The 24,004-nt window shown below is 41.1% G+C and overlaps 2 protein-coding genes and 1 long non-coding RNA gene across 4 annotated transcripts in view; 1 reads left to right on the plus strand and 2 right to left on the minus strand.

Moving 5' to 3' along the window:
• The window catches only part of KATNBL1 (katanin regulatory subunit B1 like 1), a 46,125-nt gene extending 41,545 nt beyond the window's left edge, over positions 1-4,580 (minus strand). Inside the window, exon 1 of the mRNA XM_030318581.1 lies at positions 4,453-4,580. The gene's annotated coding sequence lies outside the window, so the exon portion shown is untranslated. The remainder of the gene's footprint in view (positions 1-4,452) is intronic.
• A 5,379-nt stretch (positions 4,581-9,959) lies between these two features.
• On the minus strand, positions 9,960-16,669 carry LOC115516161. Its single transcript, XR_003969483.1, has 3 exons — positions 16,644-16,669; positions 12,091-12,290; positions 9,960-10,256 (listed from the first exon to the last, which is right to left on the minus strand). It is a non-coding gene; the product is annotated as an uncharacterized LOC115516161 (long non-coding RNA).
• Positions 16,670-16,721: 52 nt separating this feature from the next.
• On the plus strand, positions 16,722-22,630 carry EMC4 (ER membrane protein complex subunit 4). Of its 2 annotated transcripts, XM_032593672.1 has the most exons (5): positions 16,722-16,922; positions 17,263-17,377; positions 20,559-20,712; positions 20,998-21,158; positions 21,388-22,630. In XM_032593672.1, the coding sequence occupies exons 3-5, from the start codon at positions 20,601-20,603 to the stop codon at positions 21,421-21,423; spliced, it is 309 nt and encodes a 102-aa protein (XP_032449563.1). In that variant the 5' UTR covers positions 16,722-16,922; positions 17,263-17,377; positions 20,559-20,600; the 3' UTR covers positions 21,424-22,630. The 2 variants fall into 2 exon arrangements, with proteins under 2 accessions (XP_032449563.1, XP_030174442.1); XM_030318582.1 differs by lacking the exon at positions 16,722-16,922 and having other exon boundaries at positions 17,304-17,385; positions 21,388-21,523.
• Positions 22,631-24,004: the final 1,374 nt, after the last annotated feature.

Genomic DNA, 24,004 nt, shown 5'->3' on the forward strand with positions numbered 1-24,004 from the left:
GGATTGCAGCTGTCGGCACAGAGCCTGATGTGGGGCTCGAATTCATGAACCGTGAGATCATGACCTGAGCGGGAGCCAGAAAGTCGGACCTCAACTGACTGAGCCACCCAGGTGCCCCTGGGCAAGCATTTTTAAAGATAATTCCTCCTCCTCCAGAAAAGAGTTATACTCACCTCTTGCTTATAAACTGTACCAATCTATACATTCAAAAAACCCAAGTAGTCCTTTAATCTCTCAAAGACTCATGACCAACAAACCTGAGCCTTATTTAGTATTCTAATAGAAAGTAAATTATTAAAAAACTTTTCCGGGGCACCTGGGTGGCTCAGTCGGTTAAGCGGCTGACTTCGGCTCAGGTCATGATCTCACGGTCCGTGAGTTTGAGCCCCGCGTCGGGCTCTGTGCTGACAGCTCAGAGCCTGGAGCCTGTTTCAGATTCTGTGTCTCCCTCTCTCTCTGCCCCTCCCCTGTTCATGCTCTGTCTCTGTCTCAAAAAAAATAAGTAAATGTTAAAAAAAATTTTTTAAAAATTATAAAAAAAATCTTTTCAAGAAGAGGAAAAATGAAAACTTGCTAGGAACTGAAAAATAAGCTTAGCACAAAAAAACAAAAGGTAAAAAAACAAAACAAAAACAAAGATAACAAAAAAAAAAAACAAAGAAAGACTATTATTGTTAAGAGTTTTAGGAAGAATGTAAGCTGATAGGCAGCAAAGGTCCTTATTAAAATCTCTTTATGGGTCTCTGTGATGGCAGTTTACATACCTAAGATGGATATTATTATGAGAATCCCCTGCCCCCCCCCAAATTATTATGAGAAACCGATTTATTTCAGTAGCCCTGCCATTCTTTTAGCTTCCTAGGTTTAAAACCTTGGAGATACCATTGACTTTTACCCCTATTGATTTCTATAGTTAATCAGTCATCATATTCTATTTCTTCCTTCAAAGTGTCTCTCTGGAATATAAGCAAAATTCCCAATTTCAAAAGAACACACACACCAAAAAAGATTGTGACCATTAAAAAGAGCATTTTTCAAGGAATGGGAAATACTCATGACATGCTGAGTCAAACAAATAAACACACCAAACAATAAAAGCCCACAGGGAGAAAAATGTATAGTCCTAGTTTTTAAAAGATTTGAAAAAAAGATTTGAAAAAAACCACCACATGAAAATGTTTAACAGTTGTTGTTTCTGCCTGGGGTAGGGAGTGGGAGGGTTATAAGTGCTTTTAATTTTTCACTCTCTACATGTCCAAAATTTCCTATAATGAACATGCAATATTTTCAGTGAACACACATTATTTTCAAACTTAGGAAAAATTGTTTTTTAAATAATTGTCTCATTTTATCACTGCTTGTCATTCTCATTGCCCTCATCCTATTTCCTTACAATCTCCCCCTTCTTTGAGGACTCCAACAAGAGCCTCCTTCTTGAGGTCTCTGAGCCAGCTTCCCCCAGCTTTAATATTGTTTGTACTCATGCTCCTAAAATTCATCATTCATACTTATTTTACAGCACATGGAAGCAGAAGCTGGCCATATAAACAACCAACTCACAACAGGGTCTCAACCTCAGCACCGCTGACATTTTGACATTTGGGGTAATTATTTCTAATGGAGGGGCTGTCCTATCATAAGATGCTTGGCAGCAGAACTCATGGCCTCTGTCAACTAGATACTAGTTAGCACCTCTCCCCATTCCAGCCATGACACTGCCAAATGTCCCAAAGCAGGCAAAATTGTCCCCAGTTGAGAGCCACTGATATAAGTTTCAAAACTTCCAAAATCATCTCTCTGTGTATATACATATACGTTAAACTTAAACTTCTCTGCCATATGTGTCTTATACAACACTCCTCAGTCCTGCCCACATAATCTCATTTTTCTCAATACGAACTTTCCAAATAGATCAGGTTCGCTGTTCTCAAGAAAAATCATTTTTATTCTCACTTCCAAGTCTTTTTTTTTCCTCCTTCCAAGATTTTATTTAAATTCAAGGTAGTTAACATATAGTTTAACACTGGTTTCAGGAGCAGAATTTAGTGATTCACCACTTACATACAACACCCAGTGCTCATCACAAGTGCCCTCCTTTATACTCATCATCACCCATTATCCCATTCCCTCACCAACTCTCACTTTGTTCTCTATGGTTAAAAGTCTCTTATGGTTTGCCTCCCTCTCTGATTTTCATCTTATTTTATTTTTCCTTCATGTTCATCTGCTTTCTTAAATTCCACATGAGTGAAATCACATGGTATTGGTCTTTCTTGGACTTATTTCTCTTAGCATTATACACTCTAGCTCTATCCACATGGTTGCAAATTTGCCATCATTCTTTTTGATGGCTGAGTAATATTCCATTATATAAATAGATAGATGAGATACAGATATATAGATAGATATATGATATAGATATATATCGATTTATCAGTCAATGGACATCCTCTTTATCCATTCATCCATCAGTCAATGGACATTTGGACTCTTTCCATAATTTGGCCATTGTCGATAATGTTGCTATAAACATTGGGGTGCATGTGCCCCTTTGAATCAGTATTTTTTTTATCCTTTTCACTTCCAAGTCTTTGAACACACTGTTTCCTCACTAAAATTCCCCATTCACACTTCTATTCAATGCCCTAGATCCATCCTTTATGTGTTGGTTCTCTGCAGAAGCATTACCAATCAGCCCAGTTCAGTTCACCATACACCCTCTGTACTAAAGAAGAGTATTTTATATTGTTGTTGTTAATCTCACATCCCAAACTAAGGTTTGTTGCCCTGGCACATTTCTTTTGTATAACCAACTGTACCTAACACTGCTGGGCATAGAGACAATCAAAAGCTTGATAACTGATGAATGAAATTTAACTGCTCTGCTGTAAATCACCACAAACTGCTGATTTCTTATGAAATGATTTTTTTTTGAACCTTTATTTCTTGTCATGGAGCTGTAAGTATAATCATTCCAAGAACAAAGTAACCACTCAATTAAATTCTCAGAATAAAAATATATAAAGATATATTTTAAAGAGTATGTAGGTTTCAAACTGTTGTTCTCTACACTTTCAGGACATGACACAAAGGAACTAACATTATAAACTATGACACAAACATGAACTTTATGAACTCCATTTATCTTAAAATATCCAACGGAATTTTTGCTCAGTATGCAAAACTTACATACGGTCAACAAAAGCAGAGAGCTGAATTTAATAGTGTGTGAATGCATATATACACAAACACACTTCACATATTTTATACCCCCAGTTAAGAGAAGTAAATCAAAGAGCTTTGTCAACTAAAAAAAGCCATATATAAAGGAGGCAGTAAAGAAGCATAGGTAAAAGCACGAAGCCAGCCTGCTTGGGTCCCAAACGTATTAGCTGTGTAACCTAGTACAAGTTGCTCAACTTTTCTGTGTCTCAGTTTCCTCTTTGTCAAAATGGGGATAATAATAGTACCCATCACAAAGCAAAGCTCTCAAACAGTGCTTAACACCCAGAAGGCCCAAAATAAATATTTATCATCGCTAACACTACAGTGCTAGTTATTAGCCCAGTAAAAGCCTCAACGTATAAAATTCTGATTCAAGTCTGAAGCAGGTTCAAACAAAAACAAACAAAAAAACCCAGAAAAAACTATTTACACAAGTTGAAGCTATTAGGTGGTCTAGTTTCTCAGATTTTTTGCTAGTGCTAAACTGGTAATTACACACCTAATTTTTGTTACTGTTTTTTTTTTCTTTTAATCTGTAAAGAAACTGACATAGACACCTCTGTTTTCAAAGAACTTTACAAGCCACAAGAAAACAACTGAACTCTTTGTTATCTCCATATTTACGCCAATTTAAGAGCGTGGTAAAAGCCTAGGTACTGTTACAGAACAACTTTTCAGCAAGTACAATGAGGTTTTTAAAGTTGCAATCAGCAATTCGTATGCAGTTATGTCAAGTTTCTGTCCTGCTAAACAAAAGCTTATCTGTCAGGGAACCAAGGACCCGTCCGAATATAAGGAAATACCAAGGCCCGGCCTAGGCGGCTCGGGAAAACCAGCCCTCAAACAGATCGCCGCAGACGCGTTCCGTCCTTCCCCCTCCCCGGCGTGCAGATGTCGGCTCCACCCGCAGATAAATAAGTGACAGCTGGTCGCGTCCACGCCTCTCCCGGCCCGGCCCCGCGGCGACCCCTAGTCGGCCTCCCGCGCCCGCTGTCCTGACCCTCCCCGCAGCGGCCGGGCAGGGGCTACTCGCGGGAAACGGAGGTCTCGCCGCCCCGCCCTTCCCCACCCTCCGACCCCGCAGCCCCGCCGCCGACGGGCTCCGCCGAGCGGAGGCCGCCGCGGGGCCTGCAGGTGGGCCCAGGGCGCGGCCGGACCGGAGGAGACGCGCGGCCTCGGCACGGCAGCTGCGGGCGCCGGGCTCGCACAGGCCCGGCCATCACTTACCGGCGCCTCATGGTACCGCGGCACCTCAGCCCTGCCCCGGCGCTGACGAGCTGCGCCCGGCAGCCTAGACCGTCCCTCGGCTCCCGGGCCGAGCCCCACTCTGAGCCATTCAAACGCGGCCGCGCGCGCGGCCCGCCGGGATAGCTCCCCCTTGACGCTTCTCCCAGGCTCCGCCCAACGCTGGCTCGGCCCCCCGCTCAGGTCGCGCAGGACTGGAGGGAGGAGGGAAGAGGACGTGTGCCCATAGTGCCCCCTGGTGGCCACGCGCACTCCCGGTAGTCTTGCTATGGCGCGGCAATCAAGCTCTAGGAACTGAGGGTGGACAAAAGTCAAAGAATGACCCTGAGCTAGTGACAGTCTGGTGGGGGAGACTGCCTTAAGTGTTGTCCCAGGAGAGGAAAACATCCGCTATAAAAGTATGGTGCAGGGAGAGATTTATTCCTTCACTCGCATTTAAAGGTACTAAGGCAAAGTATTTAAAAAGCATGGACTCTGGAGCTATGTGACCTTGCACAAGTCATAACAATTCTCGTGTGCTTTGGTTTGCCCATCTGTAAAATGGGGATTATAATAGTATCTGTCTCATACTTGTGAGGATTAAATGAGTTCATACATATAAAATGCTTAGAGGAATGTGTCTGCCATATGGTAAGCACTCTATAATTATTAGCTATTATGTTTCAATTCCTAATATGTGTCAGACTCTGTATTAGACTCTTAAGAACACAAGAAATATGTCTGATGCAAACCCTATCCCAGAAAGCAAACTCAGTCTCTCTGGGACTGGAAACACTAGAATATGAGGTTAGGGTTGGGTCTGTCCCTCACCTGCTTTTAACTACTGAGGAAATTCTCTTCATCTTAGTAGACACAGAGTGTACCCATCTTCAAAGGTAAGCCACTGGTCAAGGTTAATCAAATTGTGATGGGAGCCCTTGCAGAAGCCAATCAAGTGGTGTATTTGAAAAAACATTTTCTCACTGCAAGACTACATTCCTCCACTCTTGGGAGGTGGGGGGGGGGGGGGCTCTTTTTTCCAGAACTCTCCGGGGCTTGCCTAAGGCATGGGTTGCTTACGTTTGGTTCAGCAATATTTTTGAGGGCCTACCATGTACAAGGCTGACATTGCATCAGCTGCTACAGATAGTCCAGAGGAGCTCCTAGGGGGTTGGATAAACAGGGAAAGAGATCATTCGAATAAACTATGGTGAGTGCAATGATAAAAGGTATATCCTAAATGCTATGGGAGTTCAGAGCAATGAGAGGCCTCACAGATAAACTAATCAGAACTAAGATGTCATTAGATGATAAAAGCAATATATTTTTCCTCCCTGGTAACTGGGTCCTTACCTACTTAATACAAAAAATTAAGTAATGGTGAGTGGGTCACTACTTTAGGTTGGTGGTAGAAATATTTTAAGATATATTTTGCATTGGCAATGCCTTTAAGAGCCAAGCACAAGCAGGCACATGCCTATGTGTGTGGCCACACCTGTAACAGGTGGGACTGTTGAGAGAGGCCAGTGGGGTGAGTGAGCGGAGGGAGCAGGACCCCTGGGCTCTAGGGGTGTTGCAACATAGAACATTCCTTGCGTATGACCTCCACTAAGTAGGTATGCTATTTAAACAAATTTTTTTCAACGTTTTTTTATTTATTTTTGGGACAGAGAGAGACAGAGCATGAACGGGGGAGGGGCAAAGAGAGAGGGAGACACAGAATTGGAAACAGGATCCAGGCTCCGAGCCATCAGCCCAGAGCCTGACGCGGGGCTCGAACTCACGGACCGCGAGATCGTGACCTGGCTGAAGTCGGACGCTTAACCGACTGCGCCACCCAGGCGCCCCAGTAGGTATGCTATTTTAAAGAAAAAAAATTCAACGCACATGGATGAAGTCACTTTCTTTTCAAGCTGTTTCTTCATCACTACCATCATAAACAGGAATTTCCTGATAACCCACAAAAGGCATCAGTGGGGCCCTCATAGGAAGAGGATGAAGAGTGTAAGACATGGGACTTTATCTCAAGGGAGGCTGGATGTTGAGAGAAGACAAATAACGGAGTCCTAGGACTCAAGGAATGTGCTGCGTTAACACAGAGAGATGTCAGCCAAAACAAGGCCTCGGGTTGTCTGAAGGCCAGATGCGAATCCCGATATTCTCATTTCTAGGTCTTCTTAGGGCATAGTGTCTCAGGCAGTCCATCCCCAGACTCAGGTTCTAAAGTATACCAGTGAAGAGCAAGCCCTGGCCTATAGATCTCATGTCGCTGCTGGTGTCGACATAATTTAAAGTGAAAATAAAGAGATTTGCCTCATGTTTGCAACTTTCGAATATATACATTTTAGCAATGAGACTCCAGGTTCGTCTTCTTCATTGACACTTTTGAGTCAACCAAAATTGAATTTTTTTCACTTGGAGCTCAGTCAAGCTTTTCTCTTTTTATGGATTTAAAAAAAAAAGAGGGACTCTTGGTTGGCTCAGTCAGTAGTAGAGCATGTGGCTTTTGATCTCAGGGTTGTGAGTTCAAGCCCCATGTTGGGTGTAAAGATTACTTACATAAATAAATAAATAAAGGTCATCCCATACATGTTTTTAGTATCCCTGCATGAGTCCTTGAGCATAGAAAGGTGGTTCATGGCTAGCCCTCCCAGTGAGCAGTGTCTGAGGGAATTACTCCTCTGGTCATTCTCTTATTCCTTCCTTCTGAATACCTTATATTCCTTCTATCTGAATGAACAGGCAGCTGAGTTAGCATTTCTGCCCCCACCCCATCTGCTTAAGGGTATGGATGTCATTCAGGGACAGTGCATAGCATACACCCTGAACATAAGCACCCGCGTGAGAAAAGAACACTCATGCAAAGTCTTACGTACACTTCTAACTGGACAGCTGGGGTGGGGGTGGGGGTGGGGGTGTCATGGAGGAAGATTTGAACCAGGCCTGACAAGCTGGAGAGGATTTTTGACAAGCAGGGTAGCAAGAGCAAAGCCTGAAAACGTACGTGGTCACTTGACAGGTTGTGAAAATCTGGAGCGATGAAGCAAAGGTTTTAGGGAAAGAAAAAGATCACTAGAAACCCTTAGAAGTCTATTACTCATGAATAAGCACTATTTCCATCTTGAATATATGGGTTTTTTTTTTCCTATGCAAATGTAACTATATCTAGGAACAGAGGTGAGATTATATCCTACCTACAACTCTGTAAACTGTTTTTTACAATACATGTCATATAAGTCAGTCCATGCCAATTAATATAAATGCGCATAGTAAAAATGTCAGTTAAAAAAATGCATAGGCATCGAGCGAGGAAGCTTGATGGTTAAATCAGTACTTCAGGAGGATTAAGCCGTCACCAGGATACAAGATGGCTGGTGGGAGGGAGGGGGGACTGCTGGCAAGAACCCTTAGGTATGAAATGCTGTAGTTCACGCCAGCGGTTCAGGGAGCCACAGCTTTTACTGTGGTGTGTCATTCTCATCAGTGCAGACTGACGAAGGGCAATGCCTAAAGAGACCTAAATACAAGACAGCAATAGCTCATTCCATTCCATAAATAACTGCATCCACTGCTCAGCCTTCACAGCCTTTGGAAAATTCCAGGCACTTGACTTTGGCAGTCCAAGTGGGAAGTCAATCCCTTTTTTTCTGCTCCTCCCTTCCCCACCTTCCTGTGTAGACTGTGGAAGGAAGGAATGACATTAGGGAACATTTCAGATAAGGCAGTAGCAGTGAAAAGAGCAGATTTCGCTCCCAGTTTACAAGGTTTATGATTATTCAATCACAACCGCTGTACCGATGCCTTCCGTGTTCAGAAGCAGCAAAGTTGTGTATGTGTGTGGCAAGGGGGTGGGGTGGGGGAGAGGGGGGTTTGAGGGCTGCTGGAGGGTGGAAGTGGTGGGGACTGTAGGGTAGTAGGAGATCCTCCTGTTAAGACAGTTTCTGGGGGCACGTTGGTGGCTCAGTCGGTTGAGCATCTGGCTTCAGGTCATGATCTCGCAGTTCATGAGTTTGAGTCCTGCGTTTAGCTCTGTGCTGACAGCTCGGGGCCTGGAGCCAGCTTCAGATTCTGTATCTCCCTCTCTCTCTGCCCTCCCCTACTCGCACTCTCTCTCTCTCTCTCTCAAAAATAAACATTAAAAAAATTTAAAAAACAAAAACGAAAAGAGGTCTCTGATGCAGCTCTCTGTTACAACTCAAGTGCTGGACAGCAGGTAACATTTGTTATTTATAGATTTTCAACTCTGAATCCCAAGAGACTATTTTCCTCCTTCCCCAAGTAGATTTCCAGCAATTAGGGTACACTGTTACCAACTGGAAGATGGTAGACAGCAGCATCTAGAGTGGAAAGAACACTAGCCTTGGAGCAAAGCTCATCTCTATCAGAAGCCTGGATCACTGCTTTTGGACCCTTTCTGCTCTATTTTCACCTTAACTGCACAGTGGAGATAATAATATTCTTCCCTTGGGGATGCTGGGAAGTAGGGTAACCTATGTAAAACACTTCAGTAGTGCCTAGAGCACTGATTGTGTATCTCTTTGCAGAATATCCCCCAACTCCGAACTTTACCTGTCAGTGATCTTCCAAGAGAACACAGTATGGTTGAGTGCTGCCTTGGAAAGCAGAGTCCTGGAATTACACCAGCTCTAGGAGTGGGACCAGTGGTGGGAAGACAGACCCGCTGTGGTGCTGATGGCTTGGTAATCGGTACACAGCATCTGAAAGCTATGCCATATGCAACACACACCCAACCATGGGGGCTCAACACTGCTGGTGCCTCATAACAAACAGACCTTATAGAGGGGAGTTCAAGGGCAGGGTGGCAGGCAGGAAAGAAACAAAATGGGCAGGACAGCAATAATCAGAAGCAGGATAATGTCCACGGAAAGGAGACGTGAAAGAGGAAAGCAAATCCCAGCCTCAGGAGATGGGGGCAGTAGGAAGATTACAAGACTGAAGTTCACCTCTCGGAGCTGGATGCAAAGGCAAAACTACTCCTACAGTGACAAAATTGAGTCTGAACCTAAACTGGCTCAAGTTCCTACCCCAAATTAGCTCTGTTCTTCACAATACCAGTTCTATAAGCTGTTGATAGATTGAACAAAGAGGAAAACAAGAAAAAGAAAAAGTCTTCCTTGGACACAAAGTTTGGCAACTTTGGATTAAACAATATTAAATAAGTTATTTCTTTACTATAGCACTTTTCAGTCTTTAAAATACTAACTTTAACAGATGAACACAGGGGAAGGGAAGCAAAAATAAGATAAAACAGAGAGGGAGGCAAACCATAAGAGACTCTCAGTCTCTCTCTCTCTCTTTTTTTTTTTTTTTTAGAGACTCTTAAATACAGAGAACAAACTGAGTGTTGTTTGGAGGGGAGGGGAACGGGGGATGGGTTAAATGGGTGATGGGCATTAAGGAGAGCATGCACTGGGATGAGCCCTGGATGGTATATGTAAATGATGAATCACTAAATTCTATTCCTGAACCATATTACACTATATGTTAACTAACTTGGATTTTAATTAAAAAAAAAATACTAACATGAATTGTAAATCTCTAAAAGAAAGTTATATGCAGTGCTGCCCAACTTACCTGAACTCTGAATTCTTTAAGGGAGAGAAAGCCAATATTCTAAAAAAATTACTCTTATCTAGAAAGAGTAGTAGTACCAGCATAGGTCCTGGGAGATGGGGTGTGGCTCCAGCTGCAGGCTGGGTGGAGAGGAGTGTGGAAGTCTGGTGGGTGCCTCGTGATCTTGGTCAGGGTGGGATGGGAGCAACAGAGCCTGAACATCTGGGCAAGAGCTATCAGAGACATTAAAAAACATTGAAATAAAGATTAAGCCATACTTTTTTCTTTGCCTTTTTAAAAGATGAAAGCATGGCTCTTCATGAAACAGCATGTTATAAAACCGTATAGTCTTAGTAAGTCTAAATATAAATCAAAAAGTCTGGGAGAGATGAACTCAAAATGTCTACGGGAAAAAAATTTTTTTGTTTCCATGGTATGATTTATACTTTTGGGTTAGTTGCATTTCCATTTATACAATAATTGTCCTTCTTTTGTAATTAATTTCTAAAAATCACTTTATTACAGGAACTAATCATAAGCAAGTAGGAAATTAAATAAACTTCTCGTGCAAATTTCTGAAAGTTTAGAATTAAATTTGCAGCTTTGGCGATACTGTTTATTACTTGTTATATTTTTTTCCCACTGAAGCTAGCTAGCCCTGGTGTTAGCTGGATTCATTTGAATGCACCTCTTTTAGAAAGAAACTTGTATCCATTTCCTAGGGCTCCTGTAATGAAGTATCAGAATCTGGGTGGCTTAAAACAACAGAAAGAGAGTCTCCCTTAATTCTGGAGACTACAAGCCCAAATCAAGGTGTTGCCAAAGACCATGCTCTTCTGCAGGCTCTAGGGAGGATCCTTCCTTGCCTCTTCTGAGCTTCTGGTGGCTCTGGCAATCATTGGCTTGTAGCTGCATTACTCCAGTCTCTGTCTCCATTATCACATGGACTTCTTCCCTGTTTATCTGTGTGTCTTCCTCTCTTTTTATGAGAACACCAGTCATTGGATTTAGGGCCCACCGTCATCCAATATGACCTCACCTTAACTAACTAAATCTGTGAAGAACTTATTTCCAAAAAAAGTCAGGTTCTGAGTTTCCATCTAGATGGATGTGAATTTGGGGGGGGACGCTATTCAATTTACTACAAGACTATAGACATAATTTAGTCCACAAACCTTCTCCTATAGAACCATGTTGACAAGGACCCTAGGGATGTTCACAGCAACATTTTTTGTAATAGTGACAAAAGGGAACAACCTAAATGTCCATCAACTGGAGACTGGTTAACTAAATTATCATACATCCTATCCTATGTATACTCTATAGCCTTTTAAAAAAATGAGGCAAAACTGAGTGACACATATGGAAGATATCCAAGATAAGGTGAAAAAAAAAAGTCAGTGGACAGTGTTGAGTATGTTACATTTATACAATAAGCTCCTACCAATTAAACACCCCTACATTTATGTTTATGTCTTAGGGGATGACTTTGCCTCCAAGTACCAAAAATTTTTCTGAATCCTACTTAATCCTCACATTAATTTGCTCAGGCTGCCATAACGAAATACCACAGAGTGGGTGGCTTAGACACAGAAATTTATTTCTCACAGTTCTGGAGGCTGGTCTGAGATCAAGGTGCTGGCTGATTCAATTACTGAAGACAGCCTCTTCCTGGCCTGTAGAGAGCCACCTTTTCACTATGTCTTGATATGGTGGAGTGAGATAGTGAGCTCTCTTGGGTTTCTTCTAAGGACACTAATCCCATTATGAGAGCCCCACCTTCATGACCTCATCTAACCCTAATTACCTCCCAAAGGCCCCATCTCCAAATACTATCATGTCGGTGTTAGGGCTTCAACACATGAGTTTAGGGGAAACATAAACATTCAGTGCACAATATCTTCCTTCCAAAAATTCAGGCCATAAAGCAGTGCTTATATCTGAACCAATTGAGGCTTTTAAAAATTAGCACATAGGAAAAAGTGCCATGAAGGACCTGCACTGGTCATTCAGATACCTGATGTAAAGACAAGTTAGCCCACATCCAAGATAGCTGAAATTAATCACCAGAATGAATCCAAGTAATCACGCTTGAAGAAGCATCCTGGGCCATCAGTAATGTATCATCATGACTCATGCTATGGTTGTCATTCTTATCCTTTACATAAGATCTGTGGGAATGGCAATCCTCCCAGTTTCCTAAGCAAGTGCTGTAGGGAAGTGCTATAATGGGAACTTGTTAAAATGTGAATTGCACAACAGCTCTCCTGAAAATGAAAAAAAGGTAATTGTTAGGGAAGAATGGTATTACTAGCCAACATCTCCCAGCACTGTCTAGTTCATGTCACTGCTGACAGGGGTATTTCATGACACCCGCAGAGCCATAAACCAGAAATTAAAAAAAAAAAAAAAATCTAATCCACATAGAAAGACGCAGAAACCCAACAATAACTAGGAAGGTAGTATTTTACCGCTCCCCACTCCCCACCAAATTGTTTTTACACTAAAGGGGTTTGAAATTGCAAACAGACAAAATGGAGGAAAAAAGTTCCTCTCATTAAGACTCTTACTGGACACGGAATAAATCGCTCTTGAATAAATAGTGTGAGGTGGTCCTTTCAGAAGGCAGTGATGATAGGAGAGTTAAATAACACAAATAAACTGGGGATTTGCAATGGAAACCCATTTTATGGAAGCTACAGGATCTTTTAGAACAGCATACTAGGAAGCTGGTTGGACGACGGAAGAGGGCAGAACAATATTGTACAGACATTAAGTGGCATACCCCAGAATGTAAGACATTATCTATGAAAGCTTTTTTTTCCCCTTTAGAGAGATACATTCTTGCAAATCTGGTTGTTTTGAATAGAAAATTTTCAGGGTGCCTGAGTGGGTCAGTCGGTTAAGTGTCTGACTAGTTTCAGCATCAGGTTCATGATCTCGCAGCTTCATGGGTTCCAGCCGCGAATCGGGCTCTGTACTGGGCAGCTCGGAGCCTGCTTGAGATCATCTCTCTCTCCCTCTCTCTCTGCCATTTCCCCACTCGTGCTCTTCTCTCTCAAAATAAATAAATAAACTTAGAAAAAAATTTTTTTCTTCGGGGGCACCGCCCTGGTAAAGCATGTGACTCCTGGCCTGCAGGTCGTGAGTTTGAGCCCCATGTTGGGCATGGGGCCTACTTAAAATTAAAAAAATAAAATAAATAAAAATAAATAAAAATATCCTTTTCAAGTTTCAATCCAAATGCAACTGCTCAGAAAATGGCATAAAGTATTAGAAACAGATAGCATCTTAGACGCCTAAAGTGGTCGTGGTGGGGAGATTCAAAAACAAATACAAAACTGTGTAGACAAGCCCAAATATAAAGTCACTTGAGGCAACTCACAAGACCTATGGAATCATGGTGTAGGTCTCTCAGTTCTTTAATTAAAATCGTATTTGCTCAAAGTCACAAAAGGAAGTTTAAGATTTATTTTTACAAATTGAGTATTTCCATTATTGTCTTATTCAAGGTTAGTCCAGTGGGAGGCATACAAGGAGGCTCTCAGAAATCACTGACTGTTTGCTTAAATTACTGTGTTAAGTTCAAACCTTTAGAGCAGCAAAATGCTCTGGGTCAGTGATTCTTAGTACTTGCTGCACAGTAGACCCATGCTCTACCCTAAGCAAATGAATTAGAATCTCTGGAGTGTGGCCCAGGCATCAATATTTTTAAAGAGATTCCAAGGTGATTCTCCTGTGAATCCGGGACAGAGAACCATTATGCTTCTAGGTTTGGAAATGTGTCATATTATTACATTTATACTTTTTCTAAATCCAAAAATGGTACCTGCACAATGCAGGTAACTAGGAAGTATGGAAAGCACAATTTAAAAAATTATCTGAAATCCCATTACTCCTTTATGTGTTCATCATTTCTCTATGTCTATGAAAGAATAATATGCAAAGTGTTTTTTAAATGTTTTATTTATTTTTGAAGGAGAGAGAGAGACAGAGCATGAGCGGGGGAGGAGCAGAGAGAGAGGGAGACACAGAACCCGAAGCAGGCTCCAGGCCCTGAGCTGTCAGCACAGAGCCTGACACGGGGCTCGAACTCAGGAACCGTGAGATCATGACCTGAGCCGAAGTTGGAAGCTCAACCAACTGAGCCACCCAGGCGCCCCATATGCAAAATGTTTTTGAAAAAAAAAAAATGTATTTTAGAATTAGAAGTTACCCTTAGAAGTCATCTAGAAGTCCCTTATTTTAGAGATGAAGAAATTAAAGCCAAGAGTTCCTAACTGAAAGTGGAGTTCATTTGGAGTCAGGATCAGAATTTAGGTTTCCCTTGACTTTTCTTGCAAAACATAATTAGTAAAACAAACAAACAAAAAACCCTGAGTCCTCAAGTTTAAATTCAACTGAAATTCCATTTCTATAAAGGATCTATTATTCTCATGGTATTCTAATAATCTTAAAAAACAACAACAACAAGCAGAGCTTGTCAGGGAGTACCTTCATCTTCTCAAGACTTCTAAAGTATTCTATGGAACAATGACTCATAGGAAGTTAATAGGTGTGATAAAGAAAAAAGGGGGGCTTCTTATTAGGTGGATGGGAAATGAAGATTCATTACGGAATCACTTCTCATGGTTTTAATATATTAATCACACTGAGACCCTCTAGGGTGTGTGTGCAGAATATCATCTACAGTTTTCCTCAAGTGTATTGACCTTGGAACACTTTCTCAGTTCAATCTCACTGTTCACCTCAGTCTTCATGTTCTTTGGAACATGTTTTAGCAAATTACACTATGAGGATTCCTAGGATAAAGGAAATAAATGACCTGGACTAACCTACTGAGGCCAAAGCAACCTCGACTTGGGTTCCAGTTTAAACATTTTATAGTTAAGTGGGGGAGTACTTTAAAAGGGATGGAATATATGATTCGAATGACTAACAATGTTTTCAAAAGTGCTCCTTTACAATTTATTAAAGAAACTTGAACTCAAAAAAAGAAAAAAAAAATTCATGAAAACCATTAATTGGATACAATAGATAAATGTTCTAAAACGTATCCCTTCTAGTTTTTACATTTTTTCACATAAATGTAATTATAGTATATTCAGTTCTGTATTATATGTACTTTCAATTAATTACTCCACATTCACTAAACAGTTATTCAATACATCATGTTCTAGGCAGTGGAATCAAATATAATTAACACATACCTCCCTACCTTTAAGGAATTAGGGCAGGTTGCAGCAAGAGAGGGGGGTAGATATGCGCTCAGGGGATGTCAACAAACATAAATGCAATGCAGTAAGTGCTGGTACGCAGATTACAGTGGGGACAAAGAAGATTGCCCAATAGGGCCAAGACCCTTGTGAAGTCTGAGATGAATCTCAAAGGTTTATCAGAGATAAGAGATAAAGGCAGAAAAGTAGAAAAAAAGCAGGAAAGCAATCCACAAGCTGAGTCTTCCTAAAATCAGATAATATTTTAGAATGAATTGGAAGGGGAAAAGTGTTTCTTGTTACTACCTTATTCAAACAGTCTATGAACACACGATACTTTTAAATCAGAAAACAAGTGGGGATGGAAATCTTCAGCGTCTCCAGATCAGCATCATCTTCAAGGGTCCAAACTCTTAATTGGCCCTTTTCAATCTTAGCTCTTGATTATATTCTCACCTCATTCCTCCTCCTCCCTCACCCCTAAGCCGACCATATCAAGTAACTTGGGAGTCAAAGAAAAAAAAAAAGTTTAAAAATACAGTACCATTTTCAAACCGCCAATTAAAACACATTATAAAGCTGGTGGAATGCAAATGGGTGCGATTTTGCTAGTGAGCATTTAAAATGAAAATTCCTTAAAAATGTGCATAGTCTTTGATCCAGCAACTGCGCTTCTAGGCATTCAACTTAAGGAATACAACACACACAAGAATGTTCACATTCAATGGTTATAAAAGGGGTAGAAACGGGAAACAACTTAAATATCGAACATCAGGTTAAATTATATAAGTATACAACTGAACACAAAATCCAATCACTATTGTGTTTTTTTTTTTTTAATTAAAAAAAATGATGCATACGTAGCGGGCACTCCATTTAACCCTCAAACCCTGGAAAGTAGGCAGATTATCCAACTTCTACATATGAAAAGGTTGAAACACAAAAGATTTAACTGTCCAAAGTCCATAAGTTAAAGAAGCCAGGATTCAAAGAAGCCCTCTGTATCTCAGGCCCACGAGCCTTCCCACTTCTACACTGCCTCCTAGCATTGGGCGGAATGAGCATAGGACTATTTACCGCGCAGGTTAACGTGACTTCTTAACACAAAGCTCCTGGGACATGGAGGGCATTCTCAATACTCGGAAGCTACTAAATAACTTGCTTAAGGTCACTCAACCCGTGGTGAATACAGGTTTTAACGCAGATTTGAATCTTGTCTTCCCGGAGAGCGTAGGAGCTCAGAAGGATTTCTAGGCTTCAATTCCTAACAGGGTCAGTAAGGACTTTCCCTCTGCAAGCGCATCTCAGAGGTCAGGGAACACACAACAGCCTCTTCAGAGAGGAGGAAGCGCTCGGGGGGTCGTTTTACGGAGCTAAGTACGGTCTGACCTTCACGACACCCACCTTCTGCACTTCCAAGGACTCTCTCTTCCACCCTCCGTCCGCCAATTTCCGGGGTGGAAGTGACGTTTACGTTACGCGCCGGAAGCCGGCTTGAAGAGTAAGACAGAGAAGTAGCGGGTGTCAGTGGGTCTGGGTCCCCGGCCCCGCTTTACCAGTGAGGAGCTTTGCAGCTTTGGTAGGTGGCCGTTGCCATGGACGGCCCAGGGGAGCCTGGTGGCTAACCGAGGGCCGGCGCTTCAAGTGGGCCATTGAACTGAGCGGGCCTGGAGGAGGCAGCAGGTGAGGAGCAGGGGCCAAGTTAGGTAACAGAGCCTTCACCCCAGTACTGCCGCAGAGGAATAGGAACTGATCTCTGAGGCACACTCTCTGAAAAGGACGGGTTGGCATAAAGACGACTCCTGGGGAGCTAGTGGCTTCTCTGCCCGCGGAAGTTTCTAATGTTCAAAGGATGTTTATTTATTCCTCCCAATAGACAGAGGTCTGACGAACCCACGAGAGGGCTTGGTCTAATCTGGGTAGGTGTATCTGAGGCTCTTTGTTCCTATGATTAATAGAACAGGAAATGTGGGATTTGAAGTGTGGAAGTCTGCAGCCTTAGTTTCCTGTTTTGGTTCTTTAGGAGCCGAAGTGACCGGGGCGGTGGCCAGGGAGACTCGCTGTACCCTGTTGGCTACTTGGACAAGCAAGTGCCTGATACCAGCGTGCAGGAGACAGACCGGATTCTGGTGGAGAAGGTACAGAAGTATAGATGTCACAGTAGTTCTTAGGACAGTCCTGACCTACACACGCACCTTCCTCTCCCAGGCAGCATATGACTGACTTACTGTAGGAGTCTTAACCCCAATATTGTAGATAAGACGATTGAGATTAATTTACAGTAGTAAAAGTGCTTAATAGTTGGAAAAACAAAGGCGTTTGAAACGATGTAAGAAAGTAGGGGGAAAATTATCTACTGGTGCTGTGCCTAACAGCTGAAGTCCTCCTTTTACTCTAGTTCCCTTACAACCACCAACTCTAGTTCCCTGACACAACCAATGTTGCAGATATCCTTTTGGCTTTATCCTCACAACAGATGAAGAAATTTGTTACTTATTACTATTTATTACTTACCTATCATTCGAGTCTGAGATGACTTCATCTTCTGTCACTTTCCACTTTGTTCTTCATTCCACTCTAGTCAGAATGGCCCTCCCCTTGCTGCTTCTTGAATATACCTGCAGGCTTCCATCTCAGACTTCTACATGCTCTTTAACTCTTCCTGGAATACTCTTCCCCCAGATACTTTTATGACTTTGCTCTCCCATCTCTTAGGTCTCTCAATATTACCTTCTTAGTAGGGGTGCCTGGGTGGCTCAGTCGGTTGGACGGCCGACTTCGGCTCAGGTCATGATCTCACAGTCCGTGAGTTCGAGTCCCGCGTTGGGCTCTTTGCTGACAGCTCAGAGCCTGGAGCCTGTTTCAGATTCTGTGTCTCCCTCTCTCTGACCCTCCCCTGTTCATGCTCTGTCTCTCCCTGTCTCAAAAATAAATAAAAACGTTAAAAAAAATTAAAAAAAATTACCTTCTTAGTGAAGCCTACTCATGGCACTCCCTATCCTGTTTTCCTACTTATCCTTTCCTAATTCCTATATTTTTCCTATATCATTCATGTATATGATATAGTTACTTTATCAACTGTCTTTTTTACATTGGTAAGCTCCAGGAGAGCAGATTTTTGTTTCCTGACAGCTAGAACACAACCTGGCACTTTTTTTCATCTCAGCCTTAATATTGTTCAATACCAAATGATCTTCATTTCATGAAATGCAGTGATTTTTACAACATGAAAATGACAGCTGGTATCAGTGCCTTTCTTGATAAGTATATCACTTTTCATCTTGGTACATCAAATTGTATTATTATAAAAAACATGAAAGTATTAAAATGGCCTGATTTTGCAGGTAGATTATTATACTTTAGAACACTTCTGTTGTATGGATGGTTTGATCTTTAAACTCCAAGATAAGTGATCTTTTATGTAAATGACACATCAGGAACTGCTTACAAATATGGCCATTTATTCTTTTAACACGAATAAGCTCAATGCATAGTGATATATTCTTCTATTACTAGATTTACTTAATATTTTGTTTAGGATTTTTGCATTTAGGTTTCAGGAGTAATATCAATCTATAAGCTTTCTCATAATGTCATTGTCAGGTTTTGGTATTTATGGGGCCCCATTTAATGAGTTGCAGAATGATCATTTTTATTTTCTGAGAGTGTGTATATGATTGGCTTAATTTTTTCCTAAAATGTTTAGAATTTGCCAAGGAAAACCATCTGGGCTTAATTAAAGATTCAGTTTCTTAAACAATTTGAGGACTATTTAAAATTTCAATCTAATATATTATGCTGTTAGGTAGTTCTAGGAATTTATTCCATTTCCCAAAATTCATAATATGATCACTTTAATACACTGCAAGAACTATAGAGATGTTCCTCTTTATTCACAATGTAAAATATCTCTTCTTTTTCCTTCGTCAGGCTCTCCAGTATGATTTATTAATCTTCAAAAAAAATGCCTTCAGCTTTGTTTACTTAAAGAAAATTTCATTAATTTCTTTTCTCATTTTTATTTCCTTCTCATTTCTGTGGGCGTTATTCCTTTCTCTAACTTCTTGAAATAGATGCCGAGCACAATGTGGATGGAGCTAAGGAGTATTATCCTAAGAGAAATAAGTCAGAGAAAGACAAATACCATATGATTTCACTCATATATGAAATTTAGGAAACAAATGAGCAAAAGGCGGGGAGAGAGAGGTGCAAACCAAGAAACAGACTCAGAGGGGAGGTGGGTGGAGGCATGGGTTAAATAGGTGATGGGGATTTGGGTGCACTTGTGATGAGCACCTTGTATGAAGTGTTGAATCACTATAATGTACATCTGAAACTAATGTTACACTGTATGTTCACTGGAATTTAAAATAAAAGCTTTTTAAAATTTTTAAAAGAGAAATAGTTTTCTAATATGTATTTAATTTCTTCTTTGATTTGTTGATTATTTAGAATACATTTGTTAATTCTAACATGTAGGGAGTTTTGTTTTCTTTTTGTTACTGGTTTTTAGCTTAATTGCATCATAAGCAAAGAACATGCTTTGTAGGATTTGGGTTCTTGTGAGCCGACACTTTCTTCATGGCTCTGCAAGTGGTCAGCTTTTCTAAGTGTCTCAAGTGTGTTTGAAAAGAAAGTGAATTCTACAGGTGTTGGGTGCAATGTTCTGTATATGTCAGTTGGGTTAAGTTAATGTCATTCAGGTCTTCTGTATCTTTTTTTTCCTTTTTTATGTTTATTTTTGAGAGAGAGCGTGTGAGCAGGGGAGGGGCTGAGGTAGAGGGGGACAGAGGATCTGAAGCGGGCTCCGCACTGACAGTAGAGAGCCTAGTGCGAGGCTTGAACCCATGAACCGTGAGATCATGACCCAAGCCAAAGCTGGACGCTCAACTAACTGAGCCACTTAGGCACCCCCAGGACTTCAATATCTTGATTTGTCAGTTTGTTTTTTAGTTATTGATTGTGATGTGCTAACTCCCATCTTGTGGATTTACCTATTTCTTCAGTTGTAGATGGGACAATGATAGATGCAGAAGTACAAGAACCAAAGTAGGGAAGTCTTTCTTTTTAGTTAGATCATGGGGGGGAAAATAACATCTGGAAAACCAATGGGGAAAAATATTACAAATGTTGAGGATGCCTTATCTTTAGTGGAAGAGAAAGCTTCTTGTGGCAACATGAAGGGCAAAAGTGGTGGAACTGAGGAGTCGGTTCAGAAGCACAGAACTGGGAATTGTGTTCACTTCACCTTAACATCAGTGATCTGACAAATGTGGGACGGAGGATACAGATCATCAGTTAAAACTGTGTTTGTTTTAGCGCTGCTGGGATATCGCCTTGGGTCCCCTCAAACAGATTCCCATGAACCTCTTCATCATGTACATGGCAGGCAATACTATCTCCATCTTCCCTACTATGATGGTGTGTATGATGGCTTGGCGGCCCATTCAGGCACTTATGGCCATTTCAGCCAGTAAGTATTCTTAATAAACCCTTCCTTAAGTTTTAAGAATTGAAGACATATTCTTAGGTGAAACTCATGAAAATCTTTAGTACTGCTGTTGGCTAGTTGCCAGTGGGGTGGAGGGGGGTGTACAGGGAGGTGATGATAATGGTGGCAGCATGGAGGGGAGGGAACTTATCATGGTTTTTTATTCACCTTCAGTGGTCCTATTTGCTCTCTTTCTTTGGGTCTATATTGTTTTAATAATGACCTGATTCATATTGGGAAAAAAAACTTGGTTTGTTCTCTCAACAGCTTTCAAGATGCTAGAAAGTTCAAGTCAGAAGTTTCTGCAGGGTTTGGTATATCTCATTGGAAACCTCATGGGTTTGGCACTGGCTGTTTATAAGTGCCAGTCAATGGGACTGTTGCCTACACATGCATCAGATTGGTTAGCCTTCATTGAGCCCCCTGAGGTAAGCCAAAAGAAAAGTTAAATTTGGGGCGGTTGTAAATAGTTGACCCATTTGAGAGTGGAGGATTTGAGTTGGTACTAGAGCTTATTTTTTAAGAAATAAGATTCCTTGGGAGTTTGGAAGTTGTTATTTTTTAAGGATAAAGTGAAATAGAGCCTGTGATTAAATAAAGTAACTGTACTTGATTCCAGGGGTTAGTTCAACACCCCTTCACCTTTTCTTGTTTCAGAGGATGGAGTTCAGTGGTGGAGGACTGCTTCTGTGAACCTGAGAAAGAAGTACCTGGTGCCTTTGTATCAGGATCCCATTTACAACCTTTTCATGTCCAGTGGCTCCTCCTTCACATACTTACTCTTCACATGATCACTCATGCCAACAAGAACCCAAAGCTCTCTTTTCTCCATGGTGAGGCCCAGAAAGACAAGTATGTATCACTACACACACAAACCATACTACAACCCTTGACTGAAAATAATGTAGAAAACTTTATTTATGTTTCCAGTACAGAGCAAAACAACAAATAAAACTGTAACTCTATGTAAACAAAAGAATGGCCGCTGCTAAATCGAGAACCACAGCAGCAGCTCCTTTCAATAAATTAAATGGTCGAGAACAATGCTTAAAAAAAAGTTGCACAAGTTTCCCTTAAATCTATTTTCCTTAATATTTCACTTCTATTTAACACAAGCTGGAACATAAAAATTCTGTTGGAGACACTTGTGGAAGATGTAAGAAACTAATGCTGGATTCAGATTATACATGATGAAAAGAAAAATAAACCAGACAAAAAGGGCACGTAAATATGCTTACAGTGTAATCGCTACTTTAATATCCACAATAATGGATTTTAACACATGTAGGGGGCGTGAGGATTGGCGGGATAGTCGGGGCCACAGCCATCTGAGGCAAAGGAAGATACACAGTAATGATCTTTCCCCTGCCAAGAGGAACCTGGCATCTGTCAAGCAGATGCTGCAATTCAAACCTCAGCTTTTAAGATAGCTTTAGAAGGCAGAGGGCCAGCATCTGGAGAATGGATATTGTCATAATCTGCCCTGGTAAATCATAGCTGAGACTTAAAAGCTGAATCTTACTCAAAAGGCAGGAAGAGGTCTTTCCTTTCTCTTCCTTCTTGAAACATAAAAGCCCCTTCCCCTAAGGTGCATTCTCTTATCAAGTTTTCAGTATTGCTTTATTTGCAGTGATTAGAAGAGACAAGACACTTTGCAGACAAACAACATAAGCAACACACGGACATGAAATGCTCTAGACGGAGATGAGTTTAAATCTGGCCTAATAACCATTTTCCCACATAATGGTGATTGTATGTTTTAAGGGCTGAAGTAGCGGCTGTTATTAGTAGCCACTAACTCCGTTATCCCTTTTAAAAGATTCTTATAGAGCTCCAACCACAAAAAGCTCTTCTAAAACCTTGTTTTCTGCCCATATTTTTTCTATATGGAAAAAAAAAAGATCAACTACTTTGGCCAGAGGATGTGTGTAAATGTAGAGGAATTCCTGGGTAGGCTGACCTTTAAAGACTGGGGTGTCAACATCTTGGGTCCTAAGGAACCTATTCCACTACTGTGGACTCAATTCAACAATGGAGTATTACGGTGGAAATTGTAAACAATGCTTCTACCCTCTGCAGGAAGGAGCAGGAAAAAGACTTAAAGATTGTGTCTGCTTTGCTACCCTGACTGGGTCTTGAGGTTGAAAAAAGAGCAAAGGGAACAAAATGACTCAATTTCTGAAGCCATACTGAAGAGTTTTCTCCTCTGCCCCGTAACAGTCAAATGAATAGTCTGCTGATACCTAGGTTTGCTTCCTCCAAATCCTATTGGGTAATCAAAAAAGAGTGGCACTATTTATTATTAATAAAGTGATTCAAAATCAGTCATGAATACAGTTAAGATAGTTTCTCTAAATACTTATCCTATAAAAGAAATGAACATTTCACATATTTGCAATTACTACTCAAGGTGGTTTCCCTATGCTTGAAAGCCAGGTGTTTTAATGACCAGTAAATGAGCAAATAAAAAGCTAAGCTTGCACAAGTATTTCCTTGACACATTTAGAGCTTTCTGAAAACAACTGTTATAGCAGAAGACTGCTGGCTTGGATACTCTTAGTTCAAAGCCAAGTTTCTGCAGTCACAAGAATAGAATTGAGAAAAGAAAACTGCTCATACTGTGGGCATTTAGGTGAGTGCCTCAAGTCTTTGCTATGGCTTTGGAAATGAGTCCACAGGATTCTTAGTGAAAGAAGTTTCTTGAATCAGGCCAATGCCAATCATATGCCACTTTAGTGAAGCAGGTAGGGAGAGGAGCAGCAGCTCAATCTTTGGCACTATGGAAGGAGTATGGCTCTGGAACTTCAACTCCCATTGCTAGATTCCCCCTTTAAAAGACAGTCCAACGCTTTTAGGGAAGGATTTCAGCCAGTCTTCCTAGTGTTTGTTCCTGATTTTTGACCTATGCCTGCCTACCAACCCAGAGGGCATAAAAAAAAGGGAAAGGAGAAACTGTTGGGCACTATGCATCATCATCTAGGTTTCCTAGATAACAACTTTAATGTTTGCCCTTGTCGCATAGGTAACCACAGACTGTGTTTCAGTAGATCTTAACAGCTACCATTTGGAGTTACCTTAATTTGGCCATTTGAACACAGCCTGAAAGAAAATTTTCCACTCCAACTTTAAAAAACAATTTCCAGGATAATAATGCCTGTATTACAATCTTAACCACAGAATCCATTTTGAGAACCAGCTGATATATATATATATATATATATATATATATATATATATATATATATATATGTGTGTGTGTGTATACATATACATG

The sequence above is a fragment of the Lynx canadensis genome, chromosome B3 (assembly GCF_007474595.2).
Source record: "Lynx canadensis isolate LIC74 chromosome B3, mLynCan4.pri.v2, whole genome shotgun sequence".
NCBI lineage: Eukaryota > Metazoa > Chordata > Mammalia > Carnivora > Felidae > Lynx > Lynx canadensis.